Source organism: Elgaria multicarinata, chromosome 5, assembly GCF_023053635.1.
Source record: "Elgaria multicarinata webbii isolate HBS135686 ecotype San Diego chromosome 5, rElgMul1.1.pri, whole genome shotgun sequence".
Taxonomy (NCBI): Eukaryota; Metazoa; Chordata; class Lepidosauria; order Squamata; family Anguidae; genus Elgaria; species Elgaria multicarinata.
In genome coordinates, this window is record NC_086175.1 from 130,408,186 (window position 1) to 130,422,961 (window position 14,776).

At 44.0% G+C, this 14,776-nt stretch overlaps 1 protein-coding gene across 1 annotated transcript in view; it reads left to right on the top strand.

Moving 5' to 3' along the window:
* TENM4 (teneurin transmembrane protein 4) overlaps nt 1-14,776 on the top strand; it is a 478,872-nt gene that overhangs the window by 313,509 nt on the left and 150,587 nt on the right. The window contains exon 13 of the mRNA XM_063127306.1: nt 7,479-7,664. Within this exon, the coding sequence (XP_062983376.1) occupies nt 7,479-7,664 (186 nt within the window). The remainder of the gene's footprint in view (nt 1-7,478; nt 7,665-14,776) is intronic.

The window sequence follows — 14,776 nt, forward strand, 5'->3', positions numbered from 1 at the left end:
TGAGAAAGTGGATGCAAAATGGAGATATTACCAACAAGTGTGTCTGCAAATTTCCATGTGTTTTTCCATGTGGATCTCTAAATTTAAAATTTCAGGAACAACCTGGAAGTTACTGAAGGGAGGAAACTGATTTATTATACAGGGATCATGTGGAGATGGGGAATTTATTTATTGATTTGATTTGTAACCCACCTTTCTTCCGAGAAAAAATGGCACTGAAGGTAGCCATTTATGGTGGCTTGGCTGCCTTTAAGTAGCTAAAGTAATGGACAATTTGGCTTCACACGGAAGCTGCTTTCCTCCCTGTTAACAGGATGCAAGAGGTGACAGTGAATATCCTATCCAGAGTTGTTAAAAAAGCCCCACAACCTACAATACCGTAGCAATCCTGCACTCTTTCATTCTGGAAAATCAGAGCACAGTGAGGTTGTGGGAGCGTGTGCCTTAATCAAGCTTCTTTGAAACCAGAAAATCCAACTTAAGACACTTTGTAATTATTAAATTTTCTAATAACATTTTGAAGGTCAGTGGAATGATTCAGTTTTTAAGCATTTCTTGGTAGTTCTAACAGATCTTATATCCTACCGTTAAATCCATATTTATTAAGGATTTAGCAGGGGTAACTGAAGTGGTTGGCTCTCTTTTGGCTTTACTTGCATGCAAATGTCTTCCTTTTTCGTATCTTGCAAAACAGCCAGTGCTGTGGGTAGAAAATTCTCTTTTGCCAAAGGTAGGCTGCAACGGGAAACTCTTAATGACCTCTGGTCCCCTGTGAGCCATTTATACTCATCCCAGGCAACCAAGCAAGTGTCCATTTGCAAGACAACGGTACCTCTGAAGCAGACTCTCCCATTTTCAGCAAGCCCTGAGAATGATGATCCTTTGGGTGTTCTTGTTTTGTTATACTGGGAAACGAATTTGAGTAACTGATATTTACTGGGGTCGGAGATTTGGCCCAGAGGCAAATGGCAAGCATCTTAAATTATATGTTGATTAAGCCAATATCCCCTCCCTCCTATAGAAAAGATGCTGGTCACTTTGTAGAAGCAGCCTGCCCTAAGCCAAGAATGATTGTTTTCCACTAGGGATGAACGAGAATTTTGTTTCAGATTGCATCCATATTTGCCCCATTCACGTCCCCAAACATGAACATTTAAAAAAAAAAAAAAGTTTGCACATTCCTGAAAAATGTGTATTTAAAAAAAAACTAAAAAAACCACCATGCAATTTGAACATGGTTTAGTTAATGCGGAGAAGTGCCCACTTTTGAACAAAATGTGCACATTGCAAACAAACTTAAAAATAAAATATGTCACAAATTAACTGAATTGAGTTTCAGAGCGAAGCTCTCCCATTCCTATTTTCAACAGATGAGAAGGAGTGTTTGCTCTGCGGAAGCAACTTACCTGAAAACAACAGCTTATTATTTTTATTTAATAAATGTGAAATGGTGGGTTTATACAAGGCATGTATGTTCGTCTTCACCCTGCAGTGCCTTATTGCAGATGGCCCATTTTGAACTCTCTAATCAATTGCTACAAGCAATCCCCTTTTTAAAAACCTTCTGCCTATCAGGACGAAAGACACTGACTTCATCTCCTGGCAGCTTATTTTGAACTCTGTATATGCTAGTAGTGACTGGAAACAAAAGCCCTATGAGGAGAGACTGAAAGAACTGAGCATGTTTAGCCTTGAGAAGAGGCTAAACATGGGTGAGCAAATGATAAGGGTGTCTCTTTCTGATCTTAAAGTGTGGGCAAGCTGATATAGGTGAAGGCGGTCCTTCACCCTTATCAGATTGAGGGGAGACATGATAGCACTCTTCAAATACTTGAAAGGTTGTCACACAGAGGAGGGCCAGGATCTCTTCTCGGTCCTCCCAGAGTGCAGGACACAGGATAAAGGACTCAAGTTACAGGAAGCCAGATTCCGGCTGGACATCAGGAAAAACGCTAAAAACCCTAAAAGGCTGAAATGCCCTTCCTAAGATTTCATGACTGGCACTATCAGCTCGAAGCAAAAATATGCTGTCCTTTTGGGCCCCGCCGGACCACTGCAGTGCAGCCCCTGAGAGATTCTCTAAAATGGATTTCGGCCCTTGGTCTAAAAGAGGTCCAAACCCTCTGCTGTGCATCAACACATTATCTGCAGTCGAATCCAAGCTATTTGCTTCATGGGCATGTTTAGACTGGAGAAGAGAAGACTGAGGGGAGACATGATAGCACTCTTCAAATACTTAAAAGGTTGTCACACAGAGGAGGGCCAGGATCTCTTCTCGATCCTCCCAGAGTGCAGGACAAGGAATAACGGGCTCAAGTTAAAGGAAGCCAGATTCCAGCTGGACATCAGGAAAAACTTCCTGAGTGTTAGAGCAGTACAACAATGGAACCAATGGCCTAGGGAGGTTGTGGGCTCTCCCACCCTAAAGGCCTTCAAGAGGCAGCTGGACAGCCATCTGTCAGGGATGCTTTGAGGTGGATTCCTGCATTGAGCAGGAGGTTGGACTTGATGGCCTTAGAGGCCCCTTCCAGCTCTACTATTCTATGAATCTATGATCTGTTCACCTTTCCTTCTAGTGCTACTCTCCTTCTGAATGAGCCTCATACCTCCTCATCCATGGTCTCCCGCAACAATGGAATCCATGCTTCTTTGTATGTGCTTCGTCCTATTATCTTGTGAGGGGGAAAGAGCCAACCTCTGTCTGCAAAACCAGTATTTTTCCATAACATACTTTTCAGTCGTTCCCTTCTGATGAGGAACCTGTGCAGGAGTCCCAAGGTCAAAATTCATCCTGAAGTCTAAGGAGGAAAGCTTAGGCCTTAAAGCCTGTTCAAATTCCCCTCCTACATGAGGCTTTTGAACAGCAAAGCAAACGAATCCAGGCAAGGCAAAGACGGCAGGAGCTCACAAATGCACCTCAGGATAGCACAGGGGATCGGCTGAGCTATTCTCCCAAACAGTAAAAGAGATTAAAGATGAAAGGAAATATTTAACCACCTTTTGGGGGAGCGGGGGGAACAGCTGGTGTGAAAATATTTGTTAATGGGGAAAAGCTTCCGTGCCTGGGGAGAGTGTTTTAGATCTGCTCAAAAAAGCAGTGTTGGCATAAAGCTGTTGCCCCAAAGGCTGCTGGTACTGGAATAAGAGTGATAAAAGCCTCTGTCTTCCTCCCCACCCTATTTTCCGTTCTGTACAGAAACTCAGATGTTACCCAATCTCATTCTTCTGTATCCCCACCCTCAAAACCCCCCACAGATTTTGGAAATCCAAGCCCTCACATGACTCAGAAAGTTCTGGGTTGAAAACCAAGGGGGCAACTGGGCAGAGTGTGCCAGGGTTCCCCAAATGGCCACGCCATCAGCCCTAGTCAGCATAGCCAATGGTGACGGAGGATGATAGTTGTAGGCCAAAAGAAGGCCAAAAGTCGCCCGTCCTTGCTTCACTTTCTCCTTTCCCTTTATTTACACTGGCTTTAAGAGGACTTTTTAAATGCCAGTCTGCAAAACTCTCCACCCACTGGCTTATGGGGAGGATCTTTAGGTCACTGGTAGGGCAAATTCTTTGCCTTCTAAAAAAAATGCCAAGGTGAATCAGTGGCATTTCCAATTTAAAAGGGGCTCAGGTGGTACTGCTGAGTTGAGGAACCACTACGTCTAGGGGCATTGTCTACACCAACATACCGGTGTAGAGAGAGAAAGTGGGGAGGATCTTGAAATATGATGATCACGGGATCCCCCCGTCTACATGTGACTCATGATGTCCTGGGAGGACCCGCCCGCCATTTTGTTTTTTGCTTTATATCGAAAAAGAGCGCAGGAGCTCTCCTGCGGAAAAGGTACATTTTTTTAAAGAAAAACAACTCCTGCCTCCCCCCTCCCGAGGAGTTCCGTGCCCTGTGCCCGGGTCCCAGCTCCTCATGGTTACTCACAAGGAACCAGGATGCAGCCACACATCTCGCAGTCTCGGGATCAGCCCAGGACCGCGGGAAAAACTGGGATGGAAGGGTAGGGCGATATCCTGGGGAAAGGGAGAGTTCGTCCGTCCCTGCTCCTGGGATCCCCTGTGCGTCATGTGGTCGCACAGGGATGATCCCGGGGCGATCCCCATAATAACAACTGTAAGCTGCATTGGGGTTCCTTAGTATTACGCTATAGAAATGTAATAGTAAGGAACCCAACACAGCTTACATAGAAATATAATAGTAAGGAACCCAGTGCAGCTTACCTAGTCCCAGGTTATGAGATTTGAGCCTAAGTGGGGGAAATGTAATAGTAATGTAAATAGTAATGTAATAGTAAAATTAATTTTTTAAAAAAAATAAAATAAAGAGATACATGGTTTGGGCCTTCTAGAACTTGATGGGGTTGCTCCAAGCATTACAGGAACAATATATGGTACTCTTGTTCATCAGTGGAGTCATGTCTCTGTTTTATTAAGAAGGATGGAGGAAGTTGGATAAGTTATGGAAGGCTGTGTTTCAGTCACGTATAGTGTTAGCACAAGCTGAATAAGGGTGGGTCCCCCCCCCCCGCCTCCCAGAGGCAGTGACCTGAAACAAATGTTTCACATAACACCAAATCCTTCATCTTTCCCTGCTACCCTCTAGGGACTTTGCCCTGCCCTTAATATAGTAGCAAGATGCAAGAGCTGTAGAAAGTCTTTCTGGGTTATAGTCCATCCTGCAGCAAAAGGAAACAGTGCATTATGAAGGCCTTGCTGTCTCCTTTGCATTGTGGGTAATACCAATCATGGGTAACTTCAGGGTTCCACCACCTCTCTCTCTCTATAAATTCATAATATTCTGCTGCAATCCGACACTGCCAGGAAGGGCAGAGGATCCAACTCAGAAGGATTTGGGGGCCAAATTCCTTACCCAGCAGATTCCCTGCGCCATACTGGTAGATTTTCACCAAAGAAAATATTAATTCTGTCTAAACTTGGCACCAAAATATCTATTCACAAAAAGCAATGGGTTTTTTTTTTTAGATATTTACAGCATTGCTATAAGAATCTTATGTATGTGGTGCATAATATTTTGGTGTGGCTGGTATGCAGTAGCCATAGTGAATCGGTTCCTTTGCTCTATGAAGGTTGCTGGTTTACTAACAAATACTGGGGACTCCTAAAAGGCCTGATATGACACCCAAACCCTTCTGTTGTTCATACAATAGCATCATGCAAGAATATCAAGAAGAGCAGTCAGTATAAGAGTGAAGTGGTGAACCTGTATGTATAGCAGCAAGGTTGATTTTCAAAGTCTCTGGAGTCAGTGGGATATAAAATACACGGTTCCCCCACTTCCTTTCAGCCGTGGAAACGATGCTTGCCATCCTTCCTATGGTGAAAGCTGAAGCGTTGCACTTGAAATAAGGATGGGGGAGAAATTTGTTCATTTCTTAATTGCAATCCGCATTCCCTCTAATAATACATGAACTGAACTGCACTTATGCCTCATTATTTTCAGTTGCAGAATTGTGCGATGCAGTTCACCATTATTATTTTTAAAAATGTGGGTGTCATTTATATGGGAAGTGCAGACAAAAATGCATATACCGTTGAAAATACCGGGCCGTATGCATTATATTAGGGGGAATGCATACAAAAAGGCGTATATTAGAAATGTGTGCAAAAATGCATGCAAATTTTCATGCAGAGTTTTTAGAGTTGACTGGATGCAATTCTTTTCTGCACTTGTTACGTGCCAGCTTCCATGAGAATTGCTGTAAAAATGATAAATGGATATTAATATATTAGAAGGACTTAAAATGTATCTCAGACTCTATGCCAGGTATCAGCATGCCACGCCAAACCATATATGGTAGTTCGCCATGTCATGTCATGAAATATTAAAAAATGGATACTGTTGTTTTATATTTTTGATGGTTTTAAATTTTGTGTACTTTTTAACGTTCACTGTTTTTAAGTTTTGTAAACCGCCCAGAGAGCTTCGGCTATGGGGCGGTATATAAATTTAATAAATAAATAAATACACAAGGCGGCCTAGAGGTCTCTGGGAAGAGTTGGAATTTTTTACCCCATTTCAGGTCCAATCGGGACCCTTCCAGAACCAAGGGCTTCTAAAATCCAGTTTCTTGAACTGGTATTTCTGGATTCCAGGGGAAAAAAAATCTTTATCTGGTAGTCCAAAATACAGTATTTAACTTAGGGAGACCTAAGAAGGACAGGGCTCCTGTATCTTTATTTGAGAGTTTTAAAATTATTTTAAATGTTAGCTGTTTTTATGTTTTAAAAGTTTGTATACTGGTTTTTAATGTTCAGTCTTTCAATCTTTGTAAACTGCTCAGAGAGCTTCAGCTATGAGGCAGTATATAAATGTAATAAATAATAATAAATAAATAATATAGTAACAGTTGTATAGAAAAGGGAATTTCAGCAGCTGTCATTTGTATGCATGCAGCACCTAGTGAAATTCCCTCTTTATCACAACCATTAAAGCTGCAGGTGCCCTGCTCTCTTGACCAGCTACAAAAGAGGACAGGGCTCCTGCAGCTTTAACTGTTGTGATGAAAAGAGATTTTCACCAGGTGCTGCATGCATACAAATGACACCTGTTGAAATTCCCTTTTCAGTACAACTGTTAAAGATACAGGCGCCTTGTCCTCCTTTTCATAGGGTCACCCTAATTTAACTTATAGCACCCCCTGACTCCTGCAAGAAGTTACATAGCCTAACCTATTCCCGTAAGTGTGTGAGTGGCTAGCCCACGACCACTGAGTAAATTTTCTGTCTTAGTGGGAATTTGAACTGAGGTCTCCCGTCCAGTGCTGTAACCACTGCACTATACCACACAGCTGGCAAGTTGCGTTGAGCTTTATGGATCTCAAGCCGTGCAAGCCCAGAATGCCTTTCCAATGGGCAGTTTGCGTATCCCGGAGAGAAGGCAAGATTTCAAAGCTCCCTAAAACATTTGAGAGGAATAAAACATCCTTTGTGAATAGTAACAACAGCGAGGACCAAAGAGTGAAGTTTCATAAGCCCCGGCTCCGTAACCGGAGGGCTAACAAGCCGCAAATAGACTTTGTTGGCGACACTTAACTTTATTTTCGGGCGATTTAGTGGCTCCTTGTTTTCACACTTAACTAGTTTTTAATTAAAAAGTGACTTTTGTTCCTTTACTTTGGGAGAACCCCGTCCCCCTCTGGATCTGCCGTCTCAACAAAAAGCCAGAGGAGTGTGATAGTATTAGAAAGCAAATAGGAGGTTCAGTCACTGGCGGACTTTGCCGATTCATGTCCGTCTCCTCTTTTTGTAATCTGCTTATTAGATTCTTATTGTCAGAAAGGATTAGTGTTATGAACCGTAGGAATTCCTTTCATTTCCCCGTCAGGCGAGGTAGTGGAGTGTGGCACCTTTTTTCATGACAATAACATTCTGGGTTTCTCTTTTCACCCCTGACCCTCCCCTTCTCGCCCCTCATCTACCCACCCCTGGCCTCTTTCCTTTCTTCTCTTCCACAGAGATTTGTGCTGCGGACTGTGGCGGGCACGGCGTCTGTGTCGGAGGCACCTGCCGCTGCGAGGAGGGGTGGATGGGAGCGGCCTGTGATCAGCGAGCTTGTCACCCACGCTGCAATGAGCACGGGACGTGCCGTGACGGCAAGTGTGAATGCAGCCCGGGCTGGAACGGAGAACACTGCACCATTGGTAGGAGGGGGGGGGAAATTAACGGAAAGAACATCCCATTGAAATGGAATACCGAATAGGGGGCGCAGGGGAGGGAGCATGCTTAATTGAATTGTTGTGACATTACCGTGGCATGCGCATCTTTTTTCATGTTCCTGGATTTTCATGTTCCGGTGTCATACATTTTCATGCGGCAATCCCCCTCCCACACCCCAGAACTCCCAATGTCCTTCCATGTGGCAATATGAGCACACTCATGCTATATTCACGCTAAGGCCAGTATAGCCTCCGTTCGCCCCTCAGAAGTACAGAGAAGTGTTATTGGCCACAGAATCCAGCATCCTAAGAATATTCACCATCTTCTGAAGGTATAGCAAGTTCGTAGCCCTGATGATTGTAAAGATAGGCTTTGGAGTGTCCAGTAAAGTCATAGCAGCCCAGACATGGGGTAGGGGTGTTATTCCCAGGGGTGTTATTTCCAGGGGTGTTATTCCCAGGGGTGTTATTTCCAGGGGTGTTATTTCCCCCATTATGGGAAGAAGCACAATATTTATTTATTTATTTATTTATTCCATTTTTATACCGCCCAATAGCCGAAGCTCTCTGGGCGGTTCACAAAAATTAAAACCGTGAAGAACATAATGAAACAACCAACAATCTAAAAACACAAATACAAAATACAGTATAAAAAGCACATTATGCAAAGCAGGTAAATATTTGTTTTGTTTGAATACAAACAGGTTGCAAGGGGCAGTTTGTCTTGGTGCGGGAATGTTTTTGTTTTAGCCACAGGCCTGCCTCTTTTATAGCTCACTTGAGGCTTCTCTGGTTTTTCGGAAGCCCAGGCAGACGGTGGGATGTTATTTTCTCTCAGTAGAACAAGTCAAGAAACAAAATGTCACAGAAAAAACGCAACTGACACCTTAACAACGGAAACGGAGACTTCCCTCTAATGTTTTGAAGGATGGGATAGGAGGCAGTGAAACCGCTTCGATGTTGCCATCAGACTGAAATCAACCACAGGGAGATATATTGAAATTTATTCATTTATTTAAAACATTTGTATCCTGCCCTATATCACTAAGATCTCAGGGTGGCGTACAGGTAAAATCATACAATATAAAACAATATATACACAGCTAAAACCAAATTAAACCATTAATTTCGTCTTTCCCCACCCACGCAGACAGCTGAACCATGTTTAGAACATCAAAAAGTTTAATTAGGTGAGGGCGAGGGGAAATGTCATGTTCTTTGCCCGTTTCTCTCCATCCGTGCTTAGCCTTCATCTGTTTGGCCCAAGTTGAGGAACACCAGTTGCCCTTGGGTTTCGGTTCCTTCCCCACCCCCACACGCTCTGTATTCATAATAAAACCCAACAGCAAACAAGAAAACTGAGGCTGCACAAATCCCCGCTTGTAGAGCTGCTTAAATCGCCCAGTGTAGCACTGTGGAGCCAAGCATTTTCATCCCCAATATACCTTGGAACCAAATGAAGTTGGTGATGGTGACAAAAGCCAAGTCCAGGTTTTGGAGCACCATTAGGTAAGATACACACACACACCCAAATGGACCTCCTTCCCTCAGGGAGTCGACCTTCCCACCCACCCTTATGCCTGCACTGCTGCATAAATAGTGCTATTTATTTACGGCCGCCATTTTGCGCAAAAATCACGATTAACGTAAATAGCTCACCTGCAACTTTCCACAAAATGGCGGGTCATAGGGGTCTGCAAACTGGCGCCTGGGGGGGTGGGGCTGAGCAGGTAGATGTCCGCAGGACTCCACCACTGTGACATCCCTAGAGGAAGGGTGACTGATTTCTACAACAAACAGCCTACGTGGATGAAAAAAGCTGAAATCTCCCCTACCTTAAGGCTTTTTAATCCCAGCCCTGCTTACTTCTACTATTAGTGCCAGGCTGCGGGGAAAGGAGATTGGGCAACGAAGGATGGAGATGTAAAACGGGATGGGTGCAGCTCCCTTCACCCACGTGCATCATTAAGATAAGACTCTACCCACACAGTTCATACGTGAACAGGGCAGTTGCATGAGCAACAAATGTGACTCCTCCCACAAAAACATGCACGCGCCCCATCTGTGCATCACATGCAAACCCATCGCTTTAAATTCAGGCGTTAAAATGGTGCAGTCCCCCATGACTTCACCTAAACTCTGTTTTATCTGTTATTTATACCAATGTTGCCTGCCAAGACCCGTTATAAAGTGACACTTCATAAGCTGGCACTCAGTAACATTCCCTGCAACTGCTTTCTTGACTTTCTGTTCCTTGCATATAACACCTTTTGCCCACTGCGCAAAACGGTCTCCTTTTAAAGTCACTTTGAAATAAAATGGAATTATGATGAGGCTCCTAGGCCGCTGAGTCACAGGGAAGGTTTTTACACCTCTCCTTTATTCGAAGTCTTCCAGATATTGTGGTGGTGGTGGAGTTGCTGACCGGTGCTATTTGCACAATTGCAGCACCTGAAAAAAGGGCCACTGTGATTGCATAAATTTCGGTTCCGGACAGAAGTGCTTGTTCATACATGCCCACAGAGGCCCCATTCAGAAGACACCTTAAACCATGGCTTTAACCACGGTGGTAAAGCCAGAAAGCCATGGTGTGTTCAGAAGATGCCTTAAACCACAGCTTTAACCATGGTGAATAAAGCAAAAGACCTTATCCACCGTGGTTAAAGCCATGGTTTAAGGTGTCTTCTGAACACAGCCTGGCTTTCTGGCTTAACCACCGTGGTTAAAGCCATGGTGGTTAAGCCAGAAAACCAGGCCGTGTTCAGAAAACACCTTCAACCACGACTTTAACCATGATGAATAAAGCAAAAGACCTTATCCACCATGGTTAAAGCCATGGTTTAAGGTGTCTTCTGAACACAGCCTGGCTTTCTGGCTTAACCACCGTGGTTAAAGCCATGGTGGTTAAGCCAGAAAACCAGGCCGTGTTCAGAAAACACCTTCAACCACGACTTTAACCATGATGAATAAAGCAAAAGACCTTATCCACCGAGGTTAAAGCCATGGTTTATGGTGTCTTCTGAACATGGCCTGGCTTTCTGGCTTAACTGCTGTGGTTAAAGCCATGGTTTAAGGTGTCTTCTGAACGAGCCCACAGAGTTCTTTAGGAGCCACTGATCATCTGAATGGAACCGGTGTTTATGTATATGCATTTGGATTACCCCCAAATGTCTTTTCCAACTTTCACAGCCTGCGTTGCAGATTGCAAAAGGGGGACAGTTCGTGTCAACAGTCCTTTCAGGGGACATGGGCAAGAGATGGGTAAGGGATGCGCATGTACCTTCCTTGTAGGAAATAGTTTTCCTAGAGTTTGCCAACGGGTGGCTGCCATTTTCTCCCTACATAAGCCCCTTCGGGTGACACTATCAGGGCCAGCATCAAAAGTTGGCAAGGCCGGGCCCATGCCAGGGGCCCATACCTCAAACAAGGCCCACTAAACAGAACCCCTTGAGGAGGAGGTACAGATATCCCGTTTCCCACACACACACTTGCTCACTGGCCCTCTGCCTGTCAACCAAGCAAGTGGTAGCAATGATGAAAAAGAAGGCGGACCAATAGCAGCTGGTGACGGTGGTGATGAGAAGGGAGGCTCACTGAGGGCATCTTGCCAGAGGACCCTCAAAAACCTGTAGCCATCCCTGGGTGTTATATCATAATGTAGCCTCACAACAACGTGGGTTTAGGGGGGGGGAGACGTCCCAGTCGCCATTTTCTCCAGATGCCCCCTCAGTATGATGCTACACCATGACACAATGGAGGCTGGAGGCTCCCGTGTCAGTGGGGCAGTGAATCCATTCCTGGTTTCAGTCAAAACTCTAAAGGAGCGATACTAGGTGATTCTTCACCTTGGATCGCTCCTTTGGAGGTCTGACTAAAACCCGGAGGGAAATCACCGCCCCACTAACTTCAGTAGCACCAGCCTCCGCTGTCATGACATAACACCACACAGACGAGGGTTTTTTGTGGGGGAAACCGCTTTCTGCCACTGCTGCGGCCATGGTGGACGTGGCGACAGAAGTGGTGAAAGGTAACCCTCATTTTGTTCCCTCATTTCTCCCCAACCCCCAATTTCAAGCCATAAGTTGTCAAGTGAGAGGTTTCAGCTCAGCTTCAGTGTAAACAGTATCAGAGCTGGAAGAGTTCCATTGAGTCTCTTCCTAATGCCATGACACACTTCCTATATTTATGCATCCTTAGCAGATGCCGTTCTTTTCTTAAAAACCCTCTCCAGGAAATTACACATCTCCTGAAGGCTGGAAACAGACATTCTCCTTACGAGAGTATGACAGAGCTATTGCTGTCCATAGTCAATGGGCTGATTTTTATTATTATTATTATTATCCAGCTGATCAAATAGGGTTTGCAGGTTTTACAAGCAATAAACAAACATGCAGAACCTATTTAGTCAAAGTTAATGGATCCAACAGTACCGTTATCATACCTGTCTCCAGCTTCAATAGCTTGTTCCTATGTTGAATTGCTCTAAGGGTGCTTCCAGATCAACTTTGTTTTTGCTTAATCCTCTACTGATTATGTATTTTATTGGTTGACTTTTTATTTCTGATCACACAAAGTATTGTTGTCCTGCAAAGCATCTCATGATCCATCAGCACTTGTTCCTATTTAGCTCTCTATTCCCATTGAGAATTATTTTTATTTTACTTACAAGGAAGTTTCTACCACTTTAAAGAGTTGCAAACCTTTTCACCACTGATATAACTGGATGTTTTATGCTGTCTTTCAACCTGGCCATTTTCCAGTTCTCCATCATTACAATGCCTTCATCTCCTTCCCTTTCTTGGTGAATTTTTGCACCATTTCCTGCTTAGACAACCTGTTTAATTGTTGTTATTCCTCCCACACACACACACACACACTAATCCATTTTAGCAGAAGCTTAAATCAGCTACACCATAGCCTTGAATCCAGTTACTTTACCCTGTTCAGAAGATATACTAATAGGGTGACCATATGAAAAAGAGGACAGGGCTTCTGTATCTTTAACAGTTGCATAGAAAAAGGAATTTCAGCAGGTGTCATTTGTATATATGGAGAACCTGGTGAAATTTCCTCTTCATCACTGCGGTTAAAGCTGCAGGAGCTATACTAGAGTGACCAGATTTAAAAGAGGGCAGGGCACCTGCAGCTTTAACTGTTGTGATGAAGAGGGAATTTCACCAGGTTCCCCATATTTATTTATTTATTACATTTATATACCGCCCCATAGCCAAAGCTCTCTGGGTGGTTTACAACAGTTAAAAACAGTTATATTATTATTACCGTATTTTCCGGCGTATAAGACGACTGGGCGTATAAGACGACCCCCAACTTTTGAGAAGATTTTCCTGGGTTAAAAAGTAGTCTTATACGCCAGAAAATACAGTATTTATTATTATATTTATTGGTATCCCGCCTTTTGCCCAATACTGGGCCTCAAGGCGGCCTTACAAAGTTTAAAACGTACATTGGGTGGGTGGGGGAACAATAAACGTTTAAAATACACAACAAAATTATAAGACATTAACATAGATGGAGGGCCAGAGGGTTAGCGGACTAGCCATGGCTTAGTGTGTTGTCTGAACAGGCCCTTTGCAACCCCCTCTTTGAGCGCTTTCCCTTTCTTGCCCTTTTCAAACGCTTTTTGGCACACTGCAGCATCTGAATTATCGGTTTGACTGAATGCAGTTGTGAATATTCGCACTCTGTCGGACAAAGAAGGGTTTCGGTTTAAAAGCAGAAATTGTACTAAGAGAAGCAGAAATTTTCTGGGTGGACAGGAACGGCCTAGCCCACACCGTGGGTGCTTTCGGTCAGAGCGGTCCTAGCACTAATGATCCAAAGCCATCAGCAACTGTCTTATCTTTTCTTACTTTTTGGACGAAGTGATAGGAAGGGTTATGAGTGGAAGACAAGATTTGGATCCCCATAATATTCCGTGAATCAGGGGGAGCAAAGGCACCATAAAAGCCACATTTGGAACCACCCCAGGACAGGTTGATAGCAGTGGCAGGAGCCTTTTAGAGAATACATAGAATGTGCAAAAAAACCTTCAGCTTTATTATTATTATTTATTACATTTATATACCGCCCCATAGCCGAAGCTCTCTGGGCGGTTTTCCCTGAGAACCACTTGGGGCTTTTTGAGCAAATGACCAAACCACCTCAAGTCCCTCCTGCAAGGGATCTTAGAGTTCGTAGTTGGAAACCTACAGGTTTTACCACAGAATTTTACCACAGAAAATTACACTCCAGGCATTATTTCCCACTAAGGAGAAACCCCGAAAGGGGCCTTTCTCTTTTGTGGTAGTGAGCCCCTCCACGCTGACTTCCCTGAGGTAAAGTGTTTCTTTTCTTTTTAATAACGAAAAGCACGTTAACCGAGGTATAAGGGTTTTGTTTTGTTTGGTTATTGGGAAAAATAGAAGGGAAGGACCAGCAGGAAGAGCTGGGTAGCGTGCAAAGCCCATTTCACATTGGGCCCAGCCTAGCTGAAAGGGGACAAAACATGGCTTTAAATGGAGTCTTGCACAATCATTCAGTGGAGGCTGGTGGCTCCGATGTTAGTGAGGTGGTGAATCCGCTCCGGGTTTTCAGTCAGAACTCTAAAGGAGCTATCCAAGGTGCTTCACACTTTAGATAGCTCCTTCAGAGTTCTGACTGAAACCTGGAGCGGATTTGCTTCCCCAGTGGCATCAGAGACATCAGCCGCCAGTGCAGTCATTACTCACAACCACCCGTCCTATCATCTCTATCAGCACTACAGGAGAAGCCGGTGTCAGTCCGGAAGGTAGCAGGAAACTTCTTTCTTGTTAACTGTCCTTGCTGGATTTATCGTACAGTACATCGAGAGCGTAGAAAGAGCCTCCTTTACATATCACATCACCCGTTGCCCAAATGTCCTACCCACTGGCTTAGCACAATATTCACCCATAGACTCATAGACACCCCAAGACGAATACATTTTCTAGAGTAGATATGGAGACTGTAATAAATGTTTAGGGCGTTCTTACAGACTTATAAAAATCCAAAGTTTTCCCCAAAAAAAAAAATGGTAGCAGTATTGGCACAGATGAAAGGACATTGGCATGGAATTACAT